The sequence below is a fragment of the Salmo salar genome, chromosome ssa23 (genome assembly GCF_905237065.1).
Source record: "Salmo salar chromosome ssa23, Ssal_v3.1, whole genome shotgun sequence".
Lineage (NCBI taxonomy): Eukaryota > Metazoa > Chordata > Actinopteri > Salmoniformes > Salmonidae > Salmo > Salmo salar.
In genome coordinates this window covers 641,163-667,428 of record NC_059464.1, presented here as the reverse complement: position 1 = coordinate 667,428, position 26,266 = coordinate 641,163, and the positions used below count along the sequence as shown (strand labels likewise).

At 41.9% G+C, this 26,266-nt stretch overlaps 1 protein-coding gene across 3 annotated transcripts; it reads left to right on the top strand.

Moving 5' to 3' along the window:
• Positions 1-26,133, top strand: LOC106583876 (serine/threonine-protein kinase BRSK2). 3 transcript variants are annotated; one of them, XM_014168498.2, is made up of 19 exons: positions 1-1,431; positions 2,752-2,846; positions 3,423-3,508; positions 6,550-6,690; positions 8,382-8,498; positions 8,607-8,640; positions 8,778-8,846; positions 8,928-9,074; positions 9,361-9,392; positions 9,858-10,022; positions 10,691-10,788; positions 11,114-11,264; positions 15,338-15,398; positions 16,385-16,667; positions 19,067-19,115; positions 19,356-19,479; positions 19,744-19,954; positions 21,545-21,634; positions 21,720-26,133. In XM_014168498.2, the coding sequence occupies exons 1-19, from the start codon at positions 1,344-1,346 to the stop codon at positions 21,926-21,928; spliced, it is 2,250 nt and encodes a 749-aa protein (XP_014023973.1). In that variant the 5' UTR covers positions 1-1,343; the 3' UTR covers positions 21,929-26,133. The 3 variants fall into 3 exon arrangements, with proteins under 3 accessions (XP_014023973.1, XP_014023972.1, XP_014023971.1); XM_014168497.2 differs by having other exon boundaries at positions 11,111-11,264; XM_014168496.2 differs by having other exon boundaries at positions 11,102-11,264.
• The last annotated feature ends 133 nt before the right edge of the window (positions 26,134-26,266 follow it).

Below are 26,266 nucleotides of genomic sequence, written 5' to 3'. Positions count from 1 at the left end.
CTGATGCTGCCGTATCGGATGAGGAGAGGAAGAGGGGAGAGAGAAAAAATAAAACGGGTTTGCGGCCAGAAGGGAGGCTATCCCGTGACGGATTGTGGATGCAAAGAACTTCGACAGACAAGCAGATATTTTTCGAATTGCTTCTGAAGCTACATCTTTCTGCACAAGGACGCAGGTGAAGGATGAATCTTGAAACCAGCGGCGGCAGGAGCGCGAGCGGGGATGCTGTGATATGTCCATAGACGGCGAGGGAGGGAGAGAGCAAGGGGAAGGAGAGGGAGGGAGGAGAGTACTATACCAGCTAAAGATTGTTATTTTTTGTAGAACCACGATTTATTACAGCCATCCAATCGAGCATTTTACATAATAGAGAAAACGATTATTTCTCGAAAGAAAAATATTATTTTGATCTGAACAGAAACGCAAGGTGAAATTGTTGACAGACGTTGACTGGAGAATACAGAATGAAGGAAGTGTAGCCTAGACCGAACGGGTGCGGATAGCAGGGTGGCTGTTTTGACGTTCTGTTCACCTCTATTTCCTGATACCAGGCCCTGGGATAATCCGAAGAGTGCACCGGATATTGGGAAAACCATCCCTCTGAGGCTATAACGGAATATTACTATTCATATAGCCTAAAGGACGGAGCAGAGATAGTCTACATACCAAAATGGGACAACAAGAGGTGGAGGGAGACTAAAATATGTTACGATAATACGATTCTTTACAAATGCCATTAGTATGTTATTATAAGGATCACTGATGACAGTAACGGATGTAGGCTATGAGGTGCAGAATTGTGTGCAATCTAGCCGTTACATGGAGCCTATCTGATTCAATCATTTTTGATAGGCTATTCCAGCTCCTTACATCTATCTGCCTGTACTAATATTAACAATAGGACACATTTATTCGTATATTGTTAATAATAATTGTAATTCATAATAACTGCCATCATTTTGGACTTCTCAAATATGCACCTGTCAAATTCTCCCTACGAATTTCTCTCTTCCACTTTCTAACATCCCATTATTTCATTCCTGCTTAGTTAATTCACGGTCGTTGATAATAAACTGGAGTTTACCGAATTTATATAACGGTAACCGCATAGAAAAAGGCAAGTGCATGGGAGTAGCCTAGCCGAGACGATAGGCCACGAAATAGTCATCACGACTACAACCGCTCTCTCCATTCCTCCCTGTGACAATATCGCTAGGCGTCTGTAATGCTATTACCGTGGAGCCGTTCAACCCCGAGGACCGATAGCTATAAATTCCTATTGAAAACAACAGTGATTTGATCTCCTTATCATCATATAATTTCGCCTTAAACGCACGGACATCATGACAAGCAAGGAGCTGTCCGTAAGCCAGTCGGCCCAATACGTCGGGCCTTACCGGTTGGAGAAAACCCTTGGGAAGGGGCAGACAGGTAAGCATACTTGCACCGCTCCCTTTAAACGCATCATCACGCGAAAAAGCTGCTAATATTAGTGCATGGTAGATGAAAATAGTCATATCTATAACTATTTATGTATATTAGGCCGAGAAATACAATTGGTCATCTGAAGAGTCCACTCTTTGTGCACCTGGACATTAGGTCCTCAGTATTGATATTTGTGTGTATTTGATTGTATGTCCCAGTAGTGGTAGCAACTGACATGAATGGGCCAATATGTCCAATATTATTGATATTGACAAATATCTGTGATCAGTAATGTGAAGCATGCTGTCACAGGTTTTACATGTGTATAATTTTGCATGTAATATTATTGTGGGAGTAGTTGTATGTATGTGTCTGCTTGTTTGTGTATGTGTGTATGTCCTTTATGAATGAATGAATCCATGTGTTCTGAGGTGTGGATCTCATTGACAATACAGTACAGTTGTGGACACAGTCAGGCAGATCTTGTTATCTTTCATCTCCTGGTGCTCTGAAGTCTAACTAACTCCAACATAAAGGGTGGTTTCCCGGTCCAGATTAAGGCTAGTCCAGGGCTTCATTCTCTATTGAAAGGGCTTTTTATTCCAGGATTAGGTTTAATTTGTGTCTGGGAAACCGGACCTTTATATTGGAGTTAAATGACCCTCCACCATAGTAAAGTAGGCTACTAGACTGTGGCGACTGGACTAGCAGATTGAACTGATCTATTAAGGGCCGATGTACCAGTCCCAGATTGTCTATTCTCTATTCCTGCACTAAACAATACTTTCTCCATTGAGCATGCTTTTTAATCTAGGAGTAGACTTAATCCTGGTCTGGGAGTCTGGCCCTCGGTAGACTTTTTTAGACCTGTGTAATGTGACCAGCTTACTTGAATTTAAATCGATAGAGAAGACTGAAATTGCTTGGTTTATTATAGAGGTTTTGGTGAGTAAGTGGTAGACTTGTCGTATCAGATGTCAGTGCTGGAAACAGGCTGGTGTAGCCTTAGTGGATTGAACTGGTTGAACTGTAAACAGATTGATGTAGACTGCAGTCGCTGAATTAGGCTATTAGGTTCTGCATAGTCAAGTCAATATGGTATGGGTGAGGTCATGCTCCACCTGTGTCTCCTGTATGGTCTGGTTCTGGTTCACTTGTTATGAATGAGAATTGAGCTGTGTTGAAAATAAAGGTAACTAAAACAAACAAGACAAACTCAAAGCTTTTCTTTCTTTCTGCTCTATTTCGCTCTCTCTATCTCGGTCTTTGTCTCTCTCTATTTCTCTCACTCTCCCCCCATCTCCTCCTCCACCCTCTCTCTCCTAGGTTTGGTGAAGCTGGGAGTCCACTGTATTACGGGACAGAAGGTGGCCATAAAGATTGTGAACCGAGAGAAGCTGTCTGAGTCTGTCCTTATGAAGGTATGAACCCAGAGAAGCTGCCTGCGTCCCAAATGGCACCCTATTCCCTACATCATATGTTACTTCTGACCAGAGCATGGGCGCTTGTCAAAAGTAGTGCACTTTATAGGGAGTAAGGTGCCAATTGGGACTCAGACGCTCTCTGAGTCTGTCCTTCTGAAGGTCCAGTAGCCTACAGAGAGAGCCATGAGCCTGCTAATATGCATTTGTAGAAGCACATTATATAGACAGCCAGCGTGCTGTCGTTAATAATTAAGGTATTGATATACAATATATCATCAGCTTTTACTTCCTCTTTGGTTCTTCTTTGTATTCTACTTTTGGGTTATTTGAGGTGTATAGGCTGTGCACCGTGTGTATACAAACTCTCTCTCACATTTGCTCACTGACACACTCTCGCTCGCTCTCTCTCTCCCTCACTCTCCCTCTCTCTATCTCTTGCTCTCTCACTCTCTCTTCCCCTCTTGCTCCTGCTATCTTTATCTCCTCGCTCTCTCTCTCTACCTCCTCTCTGTTCATACCTCCTCTCTCTCTCTCCCTCTCTCTCTATCTCTTGCTCTCTTTCTCTATCGCCAGGTGGAGAGGGAGATAGCTATTCTAAAACTAATAGAGCACCCTCATGTGCTGAAGCTGCATGATGTTTATGAGAATAACAAATACCTGTAAGTATATTATCCTCTTTTCTCACTCACACTCTTTCTCCCTCTCTTTCTGCCTGTCTCTTGTACTGTACTAAAACTCAATAATATACTGTGTGTATGTCTGTGTGTGTATGTGCGTAAGTGCGTGCTTGCATGTACAGTTGAAGTCGGAAGTTTACATACACTTAGGTTGAAGTCATTAAAACTCGTTTTTCAACCACTCCACAAATTTCTTGTTAACAAACTATAGTTTTGGCAAGTCGGTTAGGACATCTACTTTGTGCATGACACAAGTAATTTTACCAACAATTGTTTACAGACAGATTATTTCACTTATAATTCACTGTATCACAATTCCAGTGGTCAGAAGTTTACAGACACTAAGTTGACTGTGCCTTTAAACAGCTTGGAAAATTCCAGAAAAATATGTCATGGCTTTAGAAGCTTCTGATAGGCTAATTGACATCATTTGAGTCAATTGGAGGTGTACCTGTGGATATATTTCAAGGCCTACCTTCAAACTCAGTGCCTCTGCCTCTTTGCTTGACATCATGGGAAAATCAAAAGAAATCAGCCAAGACGTCAGAAAAAAAATTATAGACCTCCACAAGTCTGGTTCATCCTTGGGAGCAATTTCCAAACGCCTGAAGGTACCACGTTCATCTGTACAAACAATAGTACGCAAGTATAAACACCATGGGACCAAGCAGCCGTCATACTGCTCAGGAAGGAGACGCGTTCGGTCTCCTAGAGATTAACGTACTTTGGTGTGAAAAGTGCAAATCAATCCCAGAACAACAGCAAAGGACCTTGTGAAGATGCTGGAGGAAACGGGTACAAAGGTATCTACATACACAGTAAAACAAGTCCTATATCGACATAACCTCAAAGGCTGCTCAGCAAGAAAGAAGCCACTGCTCCAAAACCGCCATAAAAAAGCCAGACTACGGTTTGCAACTGCACATGGGGACAAAGACTGTACTTTTTGGAGAAATGTCCTCTGGTTTGATGAAACAAAAAAAGAACTGTTTGGCCATAATGACCATCGTTATGTTTGGAGGAAAAAGGGGGAGGCTTGCAAGCCAAAGAACACCATCCCAACCGTGAAGCACAGGGGGTGGCAGCATCATGTTGTGGGGGTGCTTTGCTGCAGGAGGGACTGGTGCATTTCACAAACTAGATGGCATCATGTGGAAGGAAAATGATGTGGATATATTGAAGCAACACCTCAAGGCATCAGTCAGGAAGTTAAAGCTTGGTCGCAAATGGGTCTTCCAAATGGACAATGACCCCTAGCATACTTCCAAAGTTGTAGCAAAATGGCTTAAGGTCAACAAAGTCAAGGTATTGGAGTGACCATCACAAAGCCATGACCTCAATCCTATAGAACATTTGTGGGCAGAACTGAAAAGGCATGTGCGAGCAAGGAGGCCTACAAACCTGACTCAGTTACACCAGCTCGGTCAGGAGGAATGAGCCAAAATTCACCCAACTTATTGTGAGAAGCTTGTGGAGGCTACCCGAACCATTTGACCCTTCTTATGGCTTGGGGACAGTATTTCGACGTCTGGATGAGAAGCGTGCCCAAAGTAAACTGTCTGTTACTCAGGCCCAGAAGCTAGGATATGCATATAAAGTTTCCAAAACTGTTAAAATAATGTCTGAGTATAACAGAACTGATATGGCAGGCGAAAACCTGAGGAAAATATATCCAGGAAGTGGGATTTTTTTTTATGTGGGTATTTTCAATTGAATGCCTATCGAGTATCTAATGGGTTAGGAACCAGATTGTTGACATCTAGTGGAAGCCATAGGAACTGCAGTCTTTAAACATTGTTTCAGGTTTGTTTTCTGAAAAATGAAGAAGAATAAGACCTTTCTCTCAGTGGACTGTAGAATCATGCAGTGCTGGTTTACCTTCGTTGTTTTTCCTTTCTATTGAATACGCTATTGTCCGGAGGAAATATTATAGATTATTTTGACAATTGACAACCTGAGGATTAATTATAAACATCGTTTGACATGTTTCGACGAACTTTACCGGTACTATTAGGATGTATTCATCTGCATGTTTTGACCGCCTTTGAGCCAGTGGATTACTGAACAAAACCCGCCATCAAAACAGAATTTTTAGGATATAAAGAGGGACTTTATCGAACAAAACAAACATTTATTGTGTAGCTGGGACTCTTGTGACTGCAACCAGATGAAGATCTTCAAAGGTAAGTGATTCATTTTATTGCTATTTCTGACTTTCGTGACTCCTACTTGGTTGGAAAATGTTTCTATGCTTTTGTAAGCGGGGCGCTGTCCTCAGATAATCGCATGGTATGCTTTCGCCGTAAAGCCTTTTTGAAATTTGAACAAAGTGGCTGGATTAACAAGAAGTTAACCTTTAACCCGATGTATAACACTTGTATTTTTATGAATGTTTATTATGACTATTTCTGTATTTTGAATTTGGCGCTCTGCAATTTCACCAGGTGTTGTCGAGGTGGGTCGCTAGCGGAACGCCTGCGCTAGAAATGTTAAACAATTTAAAGGCAATGCTACCAAATACTAATTGAGTGTATGTAAACTTCTGACCCACTGGGAATGTAATAAAAGAAATACAAGCTGAAATAAATAATTCTCTCTACTATTATTCTGACATTTCACATTCTTAAAATAAAGTGGTGATCCTAACGGACCTAAGACAGGGCATTTTTTACTAGGATTAAATGTCAGGAATTGTGAAAAACTGAGTTTAAATGTATTTGGCTAAGGTGTATGTAAACATCCGACTTCAACTGTATGTGTGTGTGCGCATGAATGTGTGTGAGTGATAATTGGTGCTGTACTGAAAGTGTGAGCATATGAACAGGCCTATACAGGCCTATGTTCAAGCATGTACACATCAGAATGTGAGAGTGCATGAGTGTGCATGAGTGTATGTATGAGCATGTACAGTGGGTATATAGTTTGTTATTATTATATGCTTGAACATACAGCATTTGATCCCTCCCACTTCCTTCAATCACCCCACCCTTTTTCTATCCTCCCTCCCTATCCCCCTCTCCCAGGTATCTGGTGTTGGAGCATGTCTCAGGAGGAGAGTTATTTGACTACCTGGTGAAGAAGGGCAGACTGACACCTAAAGAGGCCAGGAAGTTCTTCAGACAGATCATCTCAGCGCTGGACTTCTGCCACAGCCACTCTATATGGTTAGACACTACAGCAATATACTGTATTCAGCAATATATCCACAGCCACTCTATATGGTCAGACACTACAGCAATATACTGTATACAGCAATATATACACAGCCACTCTATATGGTCAGACACTACAGCAATATACTGTATACAGCAATATATAAAGTCACTCTATATGGTCAGACACTACAGCAATATACTGTATACAGCAATATATACACAATCACTCGATGGTCAGACACTACAGCAATATATACACAGCCACTCGATGGTCAGACACTACAGCAATATACTGTATACAGCAATCTATACACAGCCACTCTATATGGTCACACACTACAACAATACACTGTATACAGCAATATATACACAGCCACTCTATATGGTCACACACTACAGCAATATACTGTATACAGCAATATATACACAGCCACTCGATGGTCAGACACTACAGCAATATATACATAGTGACGTTATATGGTCAGTACAAACAACAACAAAAAAATGCATGAAATGTATGCATTCACTACTGTAAGTCGCTCTGGATAAGAGCGTTTGCTAAATGACTAAAATGTAAATGTAAATGTCAGACACTACAGCAATATACTGTATACAGCAATATATACACAGCCACTCTATATGGTCAGAAACTACAGTATATACTGTATACAGCAATATATACACAGCCACTCAATGGTCAGACACTACAGCAATGCAGTATATACAGCAATATACTGTATATAGCAATTAACAAACATTAGGAACAACTTCCTAATATTGAGTTGCACCTCCCTCAGAACAGCCTCAATTCGTAGGGGCATGGACTCTGCAAGGTGTCGAAAGCGTTCAACAGGGATGCTGGCCCATGTTGACTCCAATGCTTCCCACAGTTGCGTCAAGTTGGCTGGATGTCCTTTGGGTGGTGAACCATTCATGATTCACAGGGGGAACTGTTGAGCGTGAAAACCCCAGAAAGGCTTTCCAGGTCTTGAAACACTCAAACCAGGGCGCTTGGCACCTACTACCATACCCCATTCAAAATCGCTTAAATCTTTTGTCTTGCCCATTCACCCTCTGAATGGCACACCTACACAGTCCATGTCTCAGTTGTCTTAATACTTAAAAATCCTTCTTTAACCTGTCTCCCCATCTACACTGATTAAAGTGGGTTTAACAAGTGAGATCAATAAGGGATCATAGCTTTCACCTGGATTCAACTGATAAGTCAGTGTATACACAGCCACTCTATATGGTCAGAGCTATATATATATATGTATATATGTATATATGTATATATGTATATGTATATGTATGCAAATATATATATATATATATGCAAGTATATATATATGCAAGTATAAACACCATGGGACCAAGCAGCCGTCATACTGCTCAGGAAGGAGACGCATTCGGTCTCCTAGAGATGAATGTACTTTGGTGTGAAAAGTGCAAATCAATCCCAGAACAACAGCAAAGGACCTTGTGAAGATGCTGGAGGAAACAGGTACAAAAGTATCTGTATCCACAGTAAAACGAGTCCCATATCGACATTTGGCTAAGGTGTATGTAAACCTCCGACTTCAACTGTATACACAGCCACAATTTTAAATCAATCCATTTAAAACTAGAGAGATTGAGAGGTAAAAAAATAAGTGAAAGAAGAGAACAGACCTGTTTCTCTAACGTGTGTGTGTGTGTAGTCATAGAGACCTGAAGCCTGAGAACCTGCTCCTGGATGAGAAGAACAACATCCGCATCGCTGACTTTGGCATGGCCTCCCTACAGGTGGGGGACAGCCTGCTAGAGACCAGCTGTGGGTGAGTACTGTGTGGGCGTGCATGGAGAGGCGGGTGTCCTTAGTGATGTACAGTATGAATGTTTATGAATGTTAAGAACTTTATTTTCTTTCTTCTGAATGATTACAGATCTCCTCACTATGCATGTCCAGAAGTTATCAGGGTAAGTTCCCTTTCTCTCTGTATGTCTGTGGTTGTCAAGGTGCATGCACCTACAATATGTGTGTGTATATACTGTATGATTGAACAGTGAATATATTTTATTCTAAGTGAGTGTAGTGCCGTCTTCTTGTATTGCAGGGGGAGAAGTATGATGGTCGCAGGGCAGATGTATGGAGCTGTGGCGTTATCCTCTTTGCACTGCTGGTGGTAAGAGCCTCTTCCTCTCTCTCTCTCTTCTTCCCCTCTGTCTCTGCTCTGTAACTCCCCTCTCTCCTCTCCTGTGTGTAGGGAGCTCTACCCTTTGACCATGACAACCTGCGCCAGCTCCTTGAGAAGGTGAAGAGTGGGGTGTTCCACATGCCCCACTTCATCCCCCCAGACTGCCAGGCCCTGCTCAAAGGAATGATTGAGGTCAACCCTGACAAGAGACTCACGGTATGGGGGAGGAGAGGGGGATAGAGGGGGAGGATGGTGGAAGGGAGAGAGGAGAGGGAAGGGGATTATGGAGAGAGGGAGAATGATGATGGGGCGAAGGAGAGCCAGGCCCTGTTCAAAGGCATGATCGAGGTCAACCCTGACAGGAGACTCACGGTACAGGGGAGGAGAGGAGAGGGGGGGAAAAAAGGGTGGGGGAGAGAGATTCACGGTACTGATTAGATGTAGGAGTACTCTGTTCTGTTTAGGTAACTAACTAACTGACTGTGTCTGTGTTCTCTTACAGCTAGAAGCAATACAAAAACACTCCTGGTATCTGTAAGTACACTCATCCCATTCTACTCTATTTTCTCTACTTTCTCACCCACAGCTGGTTTTCTCTGCCACTAGGCAGGTAGCCTAGTGGTTAGCGCGTTGGGCCAGTAACCGCAAGGTTGCTAGATCAAATCCCTGAGCTGACAAGGTAAAAATCGGTTGTTCTGCCCCTGAACAAGGTGGATAACCCACTGTTCCTAGGCCGTCATTGTAAATACGAATTTGTTCTTAACTGACTTGCCTAGTTAAATAAAGGTTCAATTTAAAAAACCTATCATTTGTCTTCTCTCTGAATAGAAGAATAAAAGAAACAGTCAGTTGAGTTGCTTGTGTATGTGACCTTGTTCACGGAACTCTTCACTCATCTATACTCTTTCCCCTCCATTTGTCTTTCTATCTCGATCTCTGTCTCTCTCTTTTCACACTCACACGATCTCTTTCCCCCTTTCCATATTTCTCCCTTGTCAGTGGTGGTCGTAACGAGCCGTGTCCTGAGCAGCCTCCTCCCAGGCGTGTGTGTGTGAAGAGGATTGTGTCGCTGACAGAGCTGGACCCCGATGTACTGGACAGCATGCACTCTCTGGGCTGCTTCAGAGACCGGGGAAAACTGACTCAGGACCTGCAGTGTGAGGAGTGAGTACTGTCTGGGATGCTTTTAGACTGGGGAAAGCTGACCCGGGACCTGCGCTGAGTGTCCCTTGATGTGGCCCCTGTAGTGTCACCATTCACTGGTTGCTGTGGAAACGAACTCTTGATCTCTGTGTCTCTGGCACCTCTTTATTAGAAGTAGGAATAGGATAATTATTTTCTGTCTGCCTCTCTCGCTTTCTCTCTTTCTCTTGCTCTCTACTAGTGTTTTCCTGCCTCTCTATCCTAGTATTTTTCTCTGTCTCTCTCTGGAGAAGTAAAGGTAATCTGACCTATGGAAATAGGACTTTGTGGAGTATTTGGACAGGGTCCTTCCTCTTTCTGATCTCTCTCTCGACTGACTGACTGACTAATCTAATCTGCTTTTTTGGCACGTCAAATGTTACATCACTCTGGCAAAGCATAAACATGACCAAAGATATAAACAATGGCTCTTTCTCCTTCTACTGTTGTCCCTCCAACTCTCACATTCGAATTATGCTCTAGTTCTGAGTGAACTATTCAGGCTGTAACTATACTAAAACTGTTTCGTTATTGTTAATAAAACAATTATATTCTGGTCGGATATTAACCCCAGATATCACAACACTCTTTTTCAATCCCTGAATGTCTCTTACGATCTCTCGCTCTCTCTCTCTCTCTCGTTTTCCAAGAGACAACCAGGAGAAGATGATCTACTACCTCCTCTTGGACAGGAAAGAGCGTTACCCCAGCTGTGAGGACGAAGACCTACCGCCCAGGAACGATATAGGTTAGAAAGAAAACCTTTAGACAACATTAGAAAACCTTTAGACAACATATATTAGAAAGAAACAACATACTGATAGGTATCTGTGAAGCTAGCGACAATAAGCAACATCTGGCGATTCTGTTTCAAAATAAAAGAGCTACAATGAAACTTTTCAAAATAATTGTCCTGTGACAAAACAGTTTTTTTGGAAACATGTCCAACATGTCAGCATGTCAAAACCTCCCGACAAAGCACCAGTGCTTTAAATAACATACGTTAGAGGTGCTTTAACCTTTCTGTGTACCTCTGAGACCTGGATTCTAACCTTTCTAAGGTCTCCCAGCAGATCCCCCTAGGAAACGGGTGGACTCTCCCATGCTGACCCGTCATGGCCGGTGCCGGCCGGAGAGGAAGAGTCTGGAGGTGCTGAGTGTGACGGAGCAGGGCTCCCCCACACCCACGCGCAGGGCGCTAGACACTTCCACACACAGCCAGAGGTTAGACATAGATACACTACTGGTCAAAGTTTTAGAACACCTACTCATTCAAGGGTTTTTCTTTATTTTTTACTATTTTCTGTTGTAGAATAATAGTGAAGACATCAAAACTATTCTTCAAATAGCCACCCTTTGCCTTGATGACAGCTTTGCACATTCTTGGCATTCTCTCAACCAACTTCATGAGGAATGCATTTCAATTAAAAGGTGTGCCTTTATTAAAAGTTCATTTGTGGAATTTCTTTCCTTAATACATTTGAGCCAATCAGTTGTGTTGTGACAAGGTGTGTGGGGGGGGGGTAAACAGAAGAGAGCCCTATTTGGTAAAATACCAAGTCCATATTATGGAAAGAACAGCTCAAATAAGCAAAGAGAAACGACAGTACATCATTACTTTAAGACATGAAGGTCAGTCGATACGGAAATTTCCAAGATCTTTCAACCTTTCTTCAAGTGAAGTCGCAAAAACCATCAAGCGCTATGACGAAACTGGCTTCCATGAGGACCGCCACAGGAATGTAAGACCCAGAGTTACCTCTGCTGCAGGGGATAAATTCATGGGTTACCTGCCTCAGAAACTGCAGCCCAAATAAATGCCTCAGAGTTCAAGTAACAGACACATCTCAACATCAACTGTTCAGAGGAGACTGTGTGAATCAAGCCTTCATGGTCAAATTGCTGCAAAGAAATCACTACTAAAGGACACCATTAAGAAGAGACTTGATGGGCCAAGAAACGCGAGCAATGGACATTAGCAACGGACCGGTGAAAATTTGTCCTTTAGTCTGGAGTCCAAATTGGAGATTTTTGGTTCCAACCGCTGTGTCTTTGTGAGATGAGGTGTGGGTGACCGGATGATCTCCGCATGTGTATTTCACACCGTAAGCATGGAGGAGGTGTTATGGTGTGGAGGTGCTTTGCCGGAAACACTGTCTGTGATTTAATTTTGAATTCAAAGCACACTTAACCAGCATGGCTACCTCAGCATTCTGCAGCGATACGCCATCCCATCTGGTTTGTGCTTAGTGGGAGTATCATTTGTTTTTCAACAGGACAATGACCCAACACAGTGTAGGAAAAGCAGCCAACAAGTGCTCAGCATAGGTGGGAACTCCTTCAAAACTGCATGAAGCTGGTTGAGAGCATGCCAAGAGTGTGCAAAGCTGTCAAAGGCAAAGGGTGGCTATTTGAAGAACCTCACATACTCACCATATATACAGTGTTGTGAAAAAACATTTGCCCCCTTCCTGATTTTATATTTTTTTGCACATTTGTCGCACTTAAATGTTTCAGATCAAACAAATGTTAATATTACACAAAGATAACTGCATTTTGTGTTTGCTTGGGTTAAGTGATATCTTTTTTCCTTTAATAAAATTATCCGAACCTTCATGGCCCTATGTGACAAAGTAATTGCCCCCCCTTGTTAAATCACAAATTTACTGTGGTTAATCACATTTCTTGGAAAGCTGAGTTCAATTTCACTAGCCACACCCAGGCCTGATTACTACCAGACCTGTTGAATCAAGAAATCACTTCAATAGAACCTGTCTGACAAAGTGAAGTAGGCCAAAAGATCTCAAAAAGCAGGACATGCTGCGATCCAAAGAAATTCAGGAACAGATGAGAAACAAAGTAATTGACATCTATCAGTCTGGAAAGGGTTACAAAGCCATTTCTAAAGCTTTGGGACTCCAGGGAACCACGGTGAGAGCCATTATCCACAAATGGAGAAAATGGTGAACCTTCCCAGGAGTGGCCGGCCTGACAAAATTACCCCAAGAGCGCAGCGATGCCTCATCCAAGAGGTCACTTAAGAATCCACAACATCTAAAGAACTGCAGGCCTCACTTGCCTCAGTTAAGGTCAGTGTTCATGATTCAACCATAAGAAAGAGACTGGGCAAAAATGGCATCCATGGCAGAGTTCCAAGGCGAAAACCACTGCTGACCAAAAAGAACAAAGGCTCGTCTCACTTTTGGCAAAAAACATCTTGATGATCCCCAAGACTTTTGGAAAAATATTCTGTGGACTGACGAGACAAATGTTGAACTTTTTGGAAGGTGTGCGTTCGTTACATCTGGCGTAAAAGTAACACAGCATTTCAGAAAAAGAACATCATACCAACAGTCAAATGTGGTGGTGGTAGTGTGAATGTCTGGGGCTGCTTCAGGACCTGGATGACTTTCTTTGATAGAACCATGAATTCTGCTCTCTACCAAAAAATCCTGAATGAGAATGTCCGGCCATCAGTTCGTGACCTTAAGCTGAAGTGCACTTGGGTTCTGCAGCAGGACAATGATCCAAAACACACCAGCAAATCCACCTCTGAATGGCTTTAAAAAAAACAAAATGACGGTTTTGGAGTGGCCTAGTCAATGTCTGGACTTGAATCCGATTGAGATGCTGTGGCGTGACCTTAAAGGCGGTTCATGCTCAAACCCTCCAATGTGGCTGAATGAAAACAATTCTGCAAAGAAGAGTGGGCCAAAATTCCTCCACAGCGATGTGAAAGGCTCATTGCCAGTTATCGCAAACGCTTGATTGCAGTTGTTGCTGCTGAGGGTGGCACAACCAGTTATTAGGTTTTGGGGGCAATTACTTTTTCACATAGGGCCATGAAGGTTCGGATAGCGTTTTCCCTTAATAAATAAAATCATCACTTAACTGCATTTTCTGTTTACTTGGGTTATCTTTGTGTAATATTTAAACTTGTTTGATCTGAAACATTTAAGTGTGACAAATGTGCAAAGAAATCAGGAAGGGGGCAAATACTTTTTCACAGCTGTGTGTGTGTGTGTATATGCTTTGTGTTGTACTAGTGTAGTCAGGGGAAAAACATCATTTCACATGTGGAAAATCACATCCTTTCATATGTGAAAGTTCCACATGTTTTGCACCTGCAAAATTCTATTTCACATGTGAAACCATGTGGTTTTGGAACACTTCACGTGGTGATATCTCACGAAGTTTCACATGTGGATTTTCATGTGATCATATAACCTTTCACATGATGACCTGCAAACAAAGTTAATAGGATGTCACAAAATTGCTGCAGTGGTTTCCACACTTGATTACATTGTGTATGGTTATTTATAGAGTAATTATTTTTCAACAGGTCCTCAACTGGGATTTGTACTCCCGTGGGTCACAGTATTACAATCTTCCTGTTACACCACCATGTCTGTGTCAATGACTGATTTCACATGTATTCCTACACTTTGGACTTAAAAGTAAATCTCAGCTTTGCATAATACAGTCAAGAAAAACGATTATATTCAGGAGTAACATTAAAACAGAATAATATACCCACCAACATTAGACAACTATACAGACCCTCAAATTGCTGAAAAAAGTAAATTATATCAATGATGAGAGAATAATCAACTGATAACTAAAATAGCAGTGCAGATGACACTCGTTTTCTATGTGCAGAAATGTATTATAGGTAATGAATGTGTATGTGACTTCTTAGACTGTGGTGCAGCAGCAAGATCAGTGTAATCAAGAGGTTGTGAGTTCAAATCCAATCTGGGGTCATATTGAAAAGTCAGTACTAAGTGAATATGTCAAATGTAAGCATATTGTCATTGAAAGATTTGTACACCTTTTTTTTTATTACACATTTTAGCTCAACAGCGTACCACTTACCTTAAAACCCCCATACCATTTATTTACTTCCCTTTAAAAAAAAATGTGAAGCTGACATTTTTACATGGATAAAATAAGAGGCACATTAGGTCAGTTCTTCACATGTATTCAATATAGAGTTCACATGCTAACACCACCCTTTCACATGTGAGAAGAGTAAAATGTTTGCACTTTCATATGTAAACAGTGTTCACTTCTGAAAATCAAACTCTCATATGTGGAATTGCATTTTCACATGTGAAAATCGAATTTGCACTTTCACATGTGGAAAACTTTGAAATGTTGTGACGTGTAGTTTCATTTTATCACGTTGCCACATGTTATCACATTAACTTCACATAAGATCACGTGAAATTCATGTGGTTTTTCCATAAGGGAGACTATGCTATGTGTTGTCTGATACTAGGATTTTTGTCCTTCAGGTCTCGTTCAGTCAGTGGCGCTTCAACAGGGCTCTCATCAAGTCCTCTCAGCAGTCCCAGGGTAAGTCACGCTTGGCCAACTCTTATCTTACCATGCTTGACCAACTCTTTTACAAATGGACACACTTACACTACCTGATTATTATTGAGGTGGTTCTACTGAAGAATTTATAAAATACCATACCTGTAATATCAGTATATTTTTGTACAGACTACCTTTTGTTCATGGTGAAATATGCTACTGCACATCTACACTACTGTGATTTGATTGTGTTTCTCTGTACTGAAGTGTAACTGTTCTTCTGAGACTGTCCGTCACCCTCATAATGTCCCATTCTGAGCCATTACCCATAACATAGACACTCACACACACCAATAGTAAGGGCCTAGAGGAACACTAGAGACACACACACACACACACACACACATACACATTCCAAATAGAGGCACACAAGAGAAGAGGCACACACCGATAAGATCATATATTAGCCCTCAAATTGAAAGGGTCTCTGCACCTTTATTCAAAATGGACGCTAATAAATTTACATAATAAGATGAATAACAGAATATTCATTTGATAAATCCCTACAATTAGAAATGTAAGTACAATCAGAAGTCTTTAGTATATTCATAAATCATAACTCATGACCATTGCTCTCTTCATCTTTCCTTCTCTCCTTCCTTCCTCTCCATCCCTCTGTCCTTTCTCTTCCCACGCATCAGAGCCCAGTTTTCACTTTCAGCCAATCAGAAGTCACCTCCGCCTCCACCACCCACTCCAAAGACCCCAAACCAGGAAGTGCCACCACTCCCCGGCCGTCACAACGGACGACCGTGCCTGACCCCAAAACCCAGACTCTGCCCTCCAAAGGGCTCCCCGATCGCACTCACCTCCAGTCCATGAAGTCACTACCTCTCCAAGCTCCCCCCTCTCCGTCCCCCTCACCCATCCTCTCCCCCATCCCTCACTTCTTCTTTTTCCCCGCCCCCTCCGTCTTTAAGTCGGTCACTAAGAACGTCTATCCTAACTCTGCCCCTGTGCCACAGGTCACCCCTCAGGGGTCTCCACTCCCCACCCCCCTGGGCACCCCCGTCCACCACCCCCAGCACCCCCCGCCCACCCCTCCCTCGTCGTCGTCATCGTCCTCCTCCTCGCGGGCGGAGGGAGGCGGTGTGGGTGGAGGCGGATCCCTCTCCCTAACCCCACCCTCCAGCCCTGGAGGCAGCGGGGGGCTGGCCGCCAGTAGCTCCGCCCACTGGAGGACACGCCTCAACTCCTTTAAGAACAACCTGCTGGGATCGCCACGCTTCCACCGACGCAAACTGCAGGGTGAGAGAGAGGGGGGGGAAGTGTGTGCAAGCTGTAGTATGAGAGTGGGACGGATTATTGGCAAACGGCAGGGGGAGAGGGGTCAATTCTATTTCAATTCAGGAATTTGGCAATTCAATGTATTTCATTTCATTTGTAGTCAAAACAGATTTGGGCCAAACCTTGCTGTTTGGATATCTAAAGTAAATGATATGATATAAACAATTATATGCATTGTGATTCATATTTTCAATTAGTTAGTGCAGTATACCTAACAATACACACAAATCCCAAAAATAAAATCAGACATTTAGAACGAGCAATGAATATAAATATTTAAGTATATAATGGTGTTCTTCGAGCTCTGTCCAATTAATTGTTGATCATTGCTAGACAACCATTTTCAAGTCTTGCCATAGATTTTCAAGCAGATTTAAGTCAAAACTGTAACTCGCCCACTCAAGTACATTCACTGTCTTTTTGGTAAGCAACTCCAGTTTAGATTTGGCCTTGGGTTTTATGTTATTGTCCTTCTGAAAGGTGAATTCATCTCCCAGTGTCTGGTGGAAAGCAGACTGAACTAGGTTTTCACCTGTGCTTAGCGCCATTCCGTTTCTTTTTTTTATCCTGAAACTCTCCAGTCCTTAACGATTACAAGCATACCCATAACATGATGCAGCCACCACTATGCTTGAAAAAAATAGCGTGATACTCAGTAATGTGTTATATTGTATTTGCCCCAAACACTTTTTGTAGTATTACAAAAAGTTCCTTGTTGCAAATGTTTTGAAATATTTTTTTTAATTCTGTACAGGCTTCAATTAGGTTAGTATTGTGTAGTAACTACAACGTTGTTCATCCATCTCCAGTTTTCTCCTATCACAGCCATTAAACTGTAACTGTTTTAAAGTCACCATTGGCCTCATGGTGAAATCCCCTAAGCGATTTCCTTCATATCCGGCAATTGAGTAAGGAAGGATGCCTGTATCTTTGTAGTCAATCGGTGTATTGATACACCATCCAAAGTGTAATAACTTCACCATGCTCAAAGGGATATTCAATGTCTGCTTTTTTTTTAACCCATCTACCAATAGGTGCCCTTCTTTGCAAGGCTTTGGAAAACATCCCTGGTCTTTGTGGTTAAATCTGTGTTTGAAATTCACTGCTCGACTGAAGGACCTTACAATTATCTGTATGTGTAGGGTACAGAGATGAGGTAGTCATTCAAAAATCATGTTAAACACTATTGTTGCACACAGTGAGTCCATGCAACTTATGTGAGTTAAGCACATTTTTACTCCTGAACTTATTTATAACAGGTATGAAGGTGAGACCCAGATGCAGACAACGTCGAATTAACAATGGTTTAATAATCCAACAGGGGCAGGCAATAGACAGGTCAAGGCTGGCAGGGGTCAGTAAACCAGAGGTGGGGCAACGGTACCGGACGGCAGACAGGCTCAGGGTAGGCAGATCCAGAGGTGGGGCAAAGGTGCAGGCAGGCTCAGGGGCAGGCAAAGTGGTCAGGCAGGCGGGCTCAGAGTCAGGACAGGCAAGGGTCAAAACCAGGATGGTGAGAAAGAGAGACTGGGAAAAACAGGAGCTGAGAACAAACGCACTGGTTGACTTGACAAACAAGATGAACTGGCAACAGACAAACACAGGTATAAATACACAGTGGATTATGGGGAAGATGGGTGACACCTGGAGGGGGGTGGAGACAATCACAAAGACAGGTGAAACATCAGTGTGTGTGTGACAATTTAGGCTTGCCAAAACAAAGGGGTTGATTACAAGAGTCAAGACATTTCAGCTTTTAATTTTGTATTCATTTGTAAAAATGTCTAAACATAATTTCACTTTGACACTACGGGGTATTGTGTGTAGGCCAGTAAAGAAAATAGATATTTAATCCATTTTAAATTTTTTATTTTATTTTTTTATTTTTTTATTTCACCTTTATTTAACCAGGTAGGCAAGTTGAGAACAAGTTCTCATTTACAATTGCGACCTGGCCATTCAATTCAAGCTATAATACAACAAAATGTGGAAAAAGTCAAGGGGTGTGAATACTTTCTGAAAGCACTGTATATAGGATGAGCCATGACAGTAAATACACATGAATTGGGTAAAACAGTATGTAAACATTATTACCTGTATGTGCATATTCTGTTCTCAAAGTAGCCACAGTCTCTTCTACCATTGCAGAAGGACCGTAGTGTACTATACGGTGCTCAAATTAATTAGACAGATGGTAATTAAATCAATGAAACTGAACCTCATCAAGTGGTGTCATTAAGTTCTACTTCCCCCTCTCTTTCTCCTTATTTTTCTATCTTTCCCTCCATATATAACTCCCCCATCTCTCTCTTCTTTCTTTCTCTCTCTCTCTCCATCTCTCTCCTTTTGCTCTCCTGTAGTTCCAACACCGGAGGACATGTCCAGTCTAACTCCAGAATCAAGCCCAGAGTAAGTAGATAATCATAGACAGACTGTGTATCTATATCCATCAGAATGACTGTCCTGCCTGTCATGTAAAATGCTATCTGCTAGCCTGTAGCACGTTTCTATGCTGCATGTTAGGTAACACTTTAAATCAACTTCCTTGAATAAGCCATTATAAATGCTTATAAAAGCACCTCTCTTTAACATTTGAAATGTAGATTCTTAAAAAAATATTAATATATGACTGTTGCTTCTGACTGACAGGCTGGCCAAGAAGTCGTGGTTTGGGAACTTCATCAGCCTGGAAAAGGAGGAACAGATATTTGTTGTCATTAGAGACAAACCGCTTAGTTCCATCAAAGCTGATATTGTCCATGCCTTCTTGTCTGTGAGTAATCTCTGTCTATCCTCTATCATCACTCATTCTTCCCCTCTATCTCTCTCTGACAACTCTCTCCTCTTCTCTGTACCTTCCCCTACTCTCCTCTCCTCTGTACCTTCCCCTACTCTGTTTCAGTGAAAGGCCTGTACAGCCATGATACAAAGATACACAACCACATTCATAAAACATGGACACATAAACATAGATGGAAAGCTTGTAAAGCTGTTTCCAGCTCTGTTTCCAATGCTGTGTTACATTACATTTGTCCAGATCCCGTCCCTGAGTCACAGCGTCGTCTCCCAGACCAGCTTCAGAGCAGAGTATAAGTCCTCTGGTGGCCCCTCCGTCTTCCAGAAGCCTGTTAAGTTCCAGGTGGACATTGCCTTCTCTGAGGGAGAGAGGGACAGAGAAAGGGAACGAGCCGAGAGGGAAGGAAAGAGGGAAAATGGCATCTACAGTGTGACTTTCACCCTCATATCAGGTAGTGCATCCTATAATATATCCCCAACATATACCACAACTGTCAAGACAGTTAACTTCTATGGGCTACGTGGGACGCTAGCGTCCCACCTGCGGGACACACAGCCAGTGAAATATCAGGGCGGCAAATTCAAAAACAACAATGTCATAATTCAACTTTCTCAAACATACAACTATTTTACACCATTTTAAAGATACACTTCTCCTTGATGTAACCACATTGTCCGATTTCAAAAAGGCTTTACAGCGAAAGCAAAACATTAGATTATGTTAGGAGAGTACATAGACAAAAATAATCACACAGCCATTTTCCAAGCAAGGACATGTGTCAATAAAACCCAAAACACAGCTAAATGAAGCACTATCCTTTGACGATCTTCATCAGATGACACTCCTAGGACATTATGTTACACAATACATCTATGTTTTGTTCGATAAAGTTCATATTTATATCCAAAAACAGCATTTTACATTGGCGCGTGATGTTCAGAAAATGTATTCCCACCAAAACCTCCGGTGAATGTGCACATCAATTTACAAAAATACTCATCATAAACGTTGACAAAATATATAACAATTATTTAAAGAATTATAGATAGACTACTCCTGGATGCAACCGCTGTGTCAAATTTTATATTAGCTTTACAGAGAAAGCACATTTTTCAATATTCTGAGTACATAGCTCAGCCATCACAGCGAGCTATACAGACACCTGCCAAGTTCGGGGCAACCTAAACTCAGAATTAGTATTAGAAATATTGTCTTACCTTTGCTGATCTTTGTCAGAATGCACTCCGAGGACTGCTACTTCCACAAGAAATGTTGTTTTTTGTTCGAAATAATTCATATTTATGTCCAAATACCTCTGTTTTGTTCGTATGTTCAGGTCACTATCCAAAGGCATACCGCGCGGTACCAGAGACGAAAAGTCAAAATGTTCCATTAGCGTACTTAGAAGCATGTCAAACGCTGTTTAAAATAAATCTTTATGGTATTTTTAACTTACAATTGCGATAATATTCCAACCGGACAATAGCATATTCATTCAAGAAGAAAAAGAAGGAACGGCGTGCTCGCGTGACTGCGCATATCCAATCCCTTTGTCACCAGGCAGTCCACTCAGTAACTGAGCTCCTATTATCTGCCCAGTGACAGGAGAATGCTCAAACCACTTTCTGAAGGCTGTTGACAGCCAATGGAAGCCTTAGGAAGTGCAACGTCACCCCACAGACACTGTAGTTTCGATTAGAGAATCAAAAGAACTACAATTCTCAGACTTTCCACTTCCTGCTTGGATTTTTCTCAGGTTTTTGCCTGCCATATGAGTTCTGTTATACTCACAGACACCATTCAAACAGTTTTCGAAACTTCAGAGTATTTTCTATCCAAATCTACCAATAATATGCATATTCTAGTTTCTGGGCCAGAGTAGTAACCTGTTTAAATTGGGTACGTTTTTCATCCGGCTGTGAAAATACTGCCCCCTACACCCCAACAGGTTAACAGAACTCACTATACATGTAGGTAATTAATCTAAAATATTGATGCGGGGCAGTGTATACCTTGACTGAGTGTTTGTCTTTCTCCTTAGGTCCAAGTCGCAGGTTCAAGAGAGTGGTGGAAACGATTCAAGCCCAGCTACTTAGTACTCATGATCAGCCATCTGTGCAGGCACTGGCTGGTGGGTCCCCACACACACACACACACACAATATTTATATCTCTGTCTTCATCAAACTCATGTCTTTTTTATATTTTTTTCCCCAGATGAGAAGAATGGGCAGCTGACCTCGCGTCCGCCCAGCACCCCGACCCGGCAAAACTCCCGACGTTCGGAAGGAGGTGGGGACCGGGGCGAGAGGTGTGAGCGTGGTGACGCAGGGATAGGGGGCAGTGGGAGCGTGCTTCAGAGGAGGGGCTCGGGCAAAGACAAGACCAGACTCCTTTCCTCCAACGGGACACAGTCCCAGCCCTGAGGGAACATTCTGGAAACAGACATCAACAGGATAGGACAGATGGAGAGAGATGACCTAGAGAACAACACAGACAAACCCCCTCAGACTACCACCATCACCACTACCACCGTCACATCTACCAAACCACCTGACCCAGCAATCATCACAAACCACTGCTTCAACCTGAAATGGGCCCAACAAGATAGTTGGCCACCAAGATAGAAAAGAGAGGATGAGAGGAAAATGCAGTGTCACTTAGATTTGCTTCAGAACAGAAGCCAAGATCAGAAAAATGTCTAATTGTACGTTTGAAGTACAACACATCATGTAACTGTCAACAACAATATGTAGCCAGTAAAATAAGCGGGCAGACTTATGGGGAATGGTTAAAGGCAAAAACATTTTTTTTTAAGTTATCCGGTCTACAACCAATAAGATGAAAACCTTTGTGGAAATTCCGAAATAATATCAACAATTATAAGTGTTTCCCAGTTGATGTGGCTCCACTTAAGTTTAACCTAACATCGCTTTTTGGGTCAGTGAGAGTGAAATATTACGGGTCAAGTCAATTCAGTGGATATCAAGGAAACAAACAGGTTGGGTCCTTTCACTGGATTCTCATTAACGATAAGTTACGAGAACAGAAACATGGTAGAATTTAAGATAATGATGAGGAAGACTGCATCAAAATCAGAATGAAGTATCCAAATGCATCTTTGCATCCAAGTAGCTCCAAAGATGTCAATACAGCTATTTGAACAAAATAAAGACAAATATCTGTTTTCTCTAACTAAGCACCACAATTGTATGATTCCTAAAATGCAATTGAAACAAACTTATGAAAACCATCTTGCCTTTAAATGAGGATTAAGCAACAGATATCTCTACAGATATCACCCAAGTTGAAGAAAAATAACAGACAAGGCATGGAAGAAAGTCTCAACGCCCCCACTACAACTGACATCTGGAATATGTAGAGATTTCAAACAGATAATGGAACGATATAACTAGAATCATTAGAGTAATTCTGATACTATGAATGGAACCCTCAGCAGATCCTCTGAATGATGAGCTCAGTTCACTTCAGTCCAATGGAAGATGAAGAAGATGTAGTTCACAGGAAGTTATCTTCATCAGTTGTTTATTCCAGGAGGACTGAACCAAGCACTCCACATCCATTATTGTTTTCTACAGAAAACAACCAACCCTCCCTCCCTTACATTCCCAATATAGCCGACATGGGGCACTGAATGATGCGGCTTTTGAAAAGGCCCTATACACCTAAACTGACTTGTTCTGTTAATTAAGAGAGCAGAGGGAGGTGAGGAGGTGGAAAAGCTAATTTCAAGAAACAACAAAAGAGACTTTAACTTAAGGATGACAGAGAGAAAAACATTGTAACCGCTGCACACTCATTCCCAGGAGAGGAAAGGAACAGACCATACAAAAATAATGAAATCCATTTAGTTTTTTGTTTCCTTTCTCCTTTTGTTTGTGATTTGAGCACAAATGAGTTTGATGTTTGCCGCCAACAAAATGGAGATAACGCAAACCAAGTGAATGTCAAAAACAAACACTATTGTGACAGTATTTATTTATTTTATTTATGTCATAGATTTATTTTATATTTATTTATGTATTTATTTGTTGATTTATATATTGCAAAGAGGAAATGTAGTGGAAAGGGAAGATACTGACAAAAATAGAGGGGAAAGTTCTGTTGGAATATTGGCACAGCATTGAAACTGACAAAATGGCTGCTGTAGTTGAAACCAGATTGAACCCTCTTTTCCAGAGCGAGACAGAAAACAACCTCTTGTCCATTCATTCTTCAATGTTTTAGAAACCAATGCTGCAAAAATCCTTCCAGCTCCTTTTGATGTCTTTTTTGTTGATGTCTTTGTTTGGTATAATGAAGATTTCCCATTTAAAGCAACAAAACAAATTTTAAGAAATGAACCAAGGATAGATTTGATGCTTTGGGAATTTCTGGGATGGCAAAAAATATTAATCTTCCATGAAGTAAATAAAAGATTATCTCATAGACACTTGAAAAAGCAGAGGAGAGCAGGAAAGGGTGGGGGTAGTCCTTCTCTGTCATATTCTGCTAGAATGTTGTTACTTAAGTGTACAAAGATATGGACACACCACATGAAAACACTGACTGAGGGCCCAACACCACGTGCAGAACACAAGCAGTATTCACATACACATGAACCCTCCTGTTCTTTCAGAGAAAAAAAAAAACTGTTATAAACTGGACCTTAAAATTGGAATGCACTGTCCTAAAAGACACAAAACAAATAAAGTGGTTCCCTCTACCATCCCTTGGCCACTGCCTTGCCCCCCCCCCCCCCCCCCAACCCCTTCATTACGTCCCCCCTCATACTCCTATCCCCTTGCACAGAGCACCAAAAGAAAACACAGGTTTCGTTCTAGTCGCTCCCCTAGTCCCTCGCTAGTCCCTCGTAAGTCGACACCTTGTTTCATGCCACTGCCATTAAGCCCCTATTATCAGTCTCACCCTACCTCACCATTCCTTGGCTGTGACCACAGCACAGTAACTAAGACTCACCGCTGCACGTTATACCACGTCCCCATCAGCCATCATCACACTTCATATCAGTTGGAGTCAACACACGGCTACTGTAGCACACAACTGCTTGTACAGCAAACAGGGCGATTCTGTAGCCAGGAGACTTAGAACAGTAGGTTATTGTAACTCTTTATTTATCATACTGTCTATAACGGCTGTACTGTACACTTAATCGGTGTGAATCGGCCATTTACCATGAAATATGAAAAGAGTGGGTGGCAGTCTTCCTCGATTTCCTTACCTGGGGCTCATCTCGCTCCCCTTCCACACAGCAAAGAACATGATTATAGCTTGTTGACTTTAGTAGCTCACCTCTCATTGTAGCTCACACCCTTCACTCAAGGCCTTTTGGCAGGAATCATGTACCCATTTTCCTACTATCGTGTCGAACCGTACTGTGCTGTCTTGGATATTTTCCTTTCACATTGTCCTTTCCAGCATGGTTCCAGGAACTATTGTGAAGGTGTAACCAGGCTAGCCGAGCTAGTCGGCAATGAAATGCTGCATGATACTACTGGAAAGCAATGTGGCCCTGTAGGTGATGACAGTGAATGTTTTTTTACTGCATTAATATAGATGGCTTATGAATCCAGCACCGTCCTGCACAGAATAGTAGTAGTAAGAGTTTGCATAGCCAGGAATTAGTTTGAGCGCCTTAAGATGATGCGTACGGAGGGAGGTACTTGTCTGTTATATTTGCTCGACCTGTCAGTGTGTGTGTCCGGTGTCTGTGTGAGATTGTATGTGCACGACCTCTCAGAGCCCTCATCCTCCCCCCCGCCACATTCTAGGTCAGAGGTCAGGGTCATTTGAATGGGAGATAGATGTGAAACAAGACCCACGACCCCACAGTCTTTCATTTTCCATTACCTTGTGCTAAAAAACAGAGACAGTTAGTGGGAGACCGTGTTACCCTTACCTTTTGTATAGGTGGGGTAGGCCTCTCCCTGCCCAGCTCTGTTGCTTCACGTTTCAAAGAGTTTGGCTTCTATTGGTTTCAATTGGCGTTGTTGAGGCCAGAGGGCCTGGACGTTGCTGTTACTGAGAGCTTTGACGCCCCGCCTTTCCTCGCCTGAAAACAAAAACTAGGGGAAATACTGGCTGGAGACACAACTAGAGCGAAACCCTTAGACATTCTGTGTAAATAACCGTTCAAACCCCATTGTGGGTGAATCTTACAGCGAAAAGGCCGCTTCTCTCCAACCACCCCAACTCCCTCCTTGCACCCTTCCTACACCCTCATCTCTTCTTAAACCCCCCCACCCTCTCATCCAGATGAAAATACCTCAACCCAACCCCATCCTTATATAATCACACCCCTCCCCATGTCTCTGTCCATTGTATACAGTAAGTATGAAACCATATCTTGATTCTTTATTCACACTGTACTCACAATATGATTATTGTCATCATTATTGATCATTCCAAGATTGTAAAACTGTAATCCCCCCCCTTCATACACAGTAGATCAAAACAATTCTTAAATATTTAAAACAGTAATGTGGGGGGATGATTATACAACATGAGGAGGATGATTATATAAGAAATGTCTGTATTATATTTAAAAAAAAATGAAAGTGCACTATTATGATTATTATTGCCTGTGATAAATAAAGATCAATAAACTACATCAGAAGTTAAGAAACTGTGCCTCAATTCCTACTGTTCTATTAATTAGGATTACTGACCATAAATTGTGCTCAACATCAGCTGCATTTTGTTATGGTTGAACAGAATAATTATCTTTATCAAAAATAGTATTT

Excerpts from the sequence above, each read along its gene's own strand:
- LOC106583876 (XM_014168496.2), top strand. The coding sequence starts at position 1,344 with ATGACAAGCAAGGAGCTGTCCGTAAGCCAGTCGGCCCAATACGTCGGG. Across the intron at positions 1,432-2,751 it reads CCTTGGGAAGGGGCAGACAG|GTTTGGTGAAGCTGGGAGTC; the intron begins GTAAGCATACTT and ends TCTCTCTCCTAG. Across the intron at positions 9,075-9,360 it reads ACCCTGACAAGAGACTCACG|CTAGAAGCAATACAAAAACA; the intron begins GTATGGGGGAGG and ends GTTCTCTTACAG.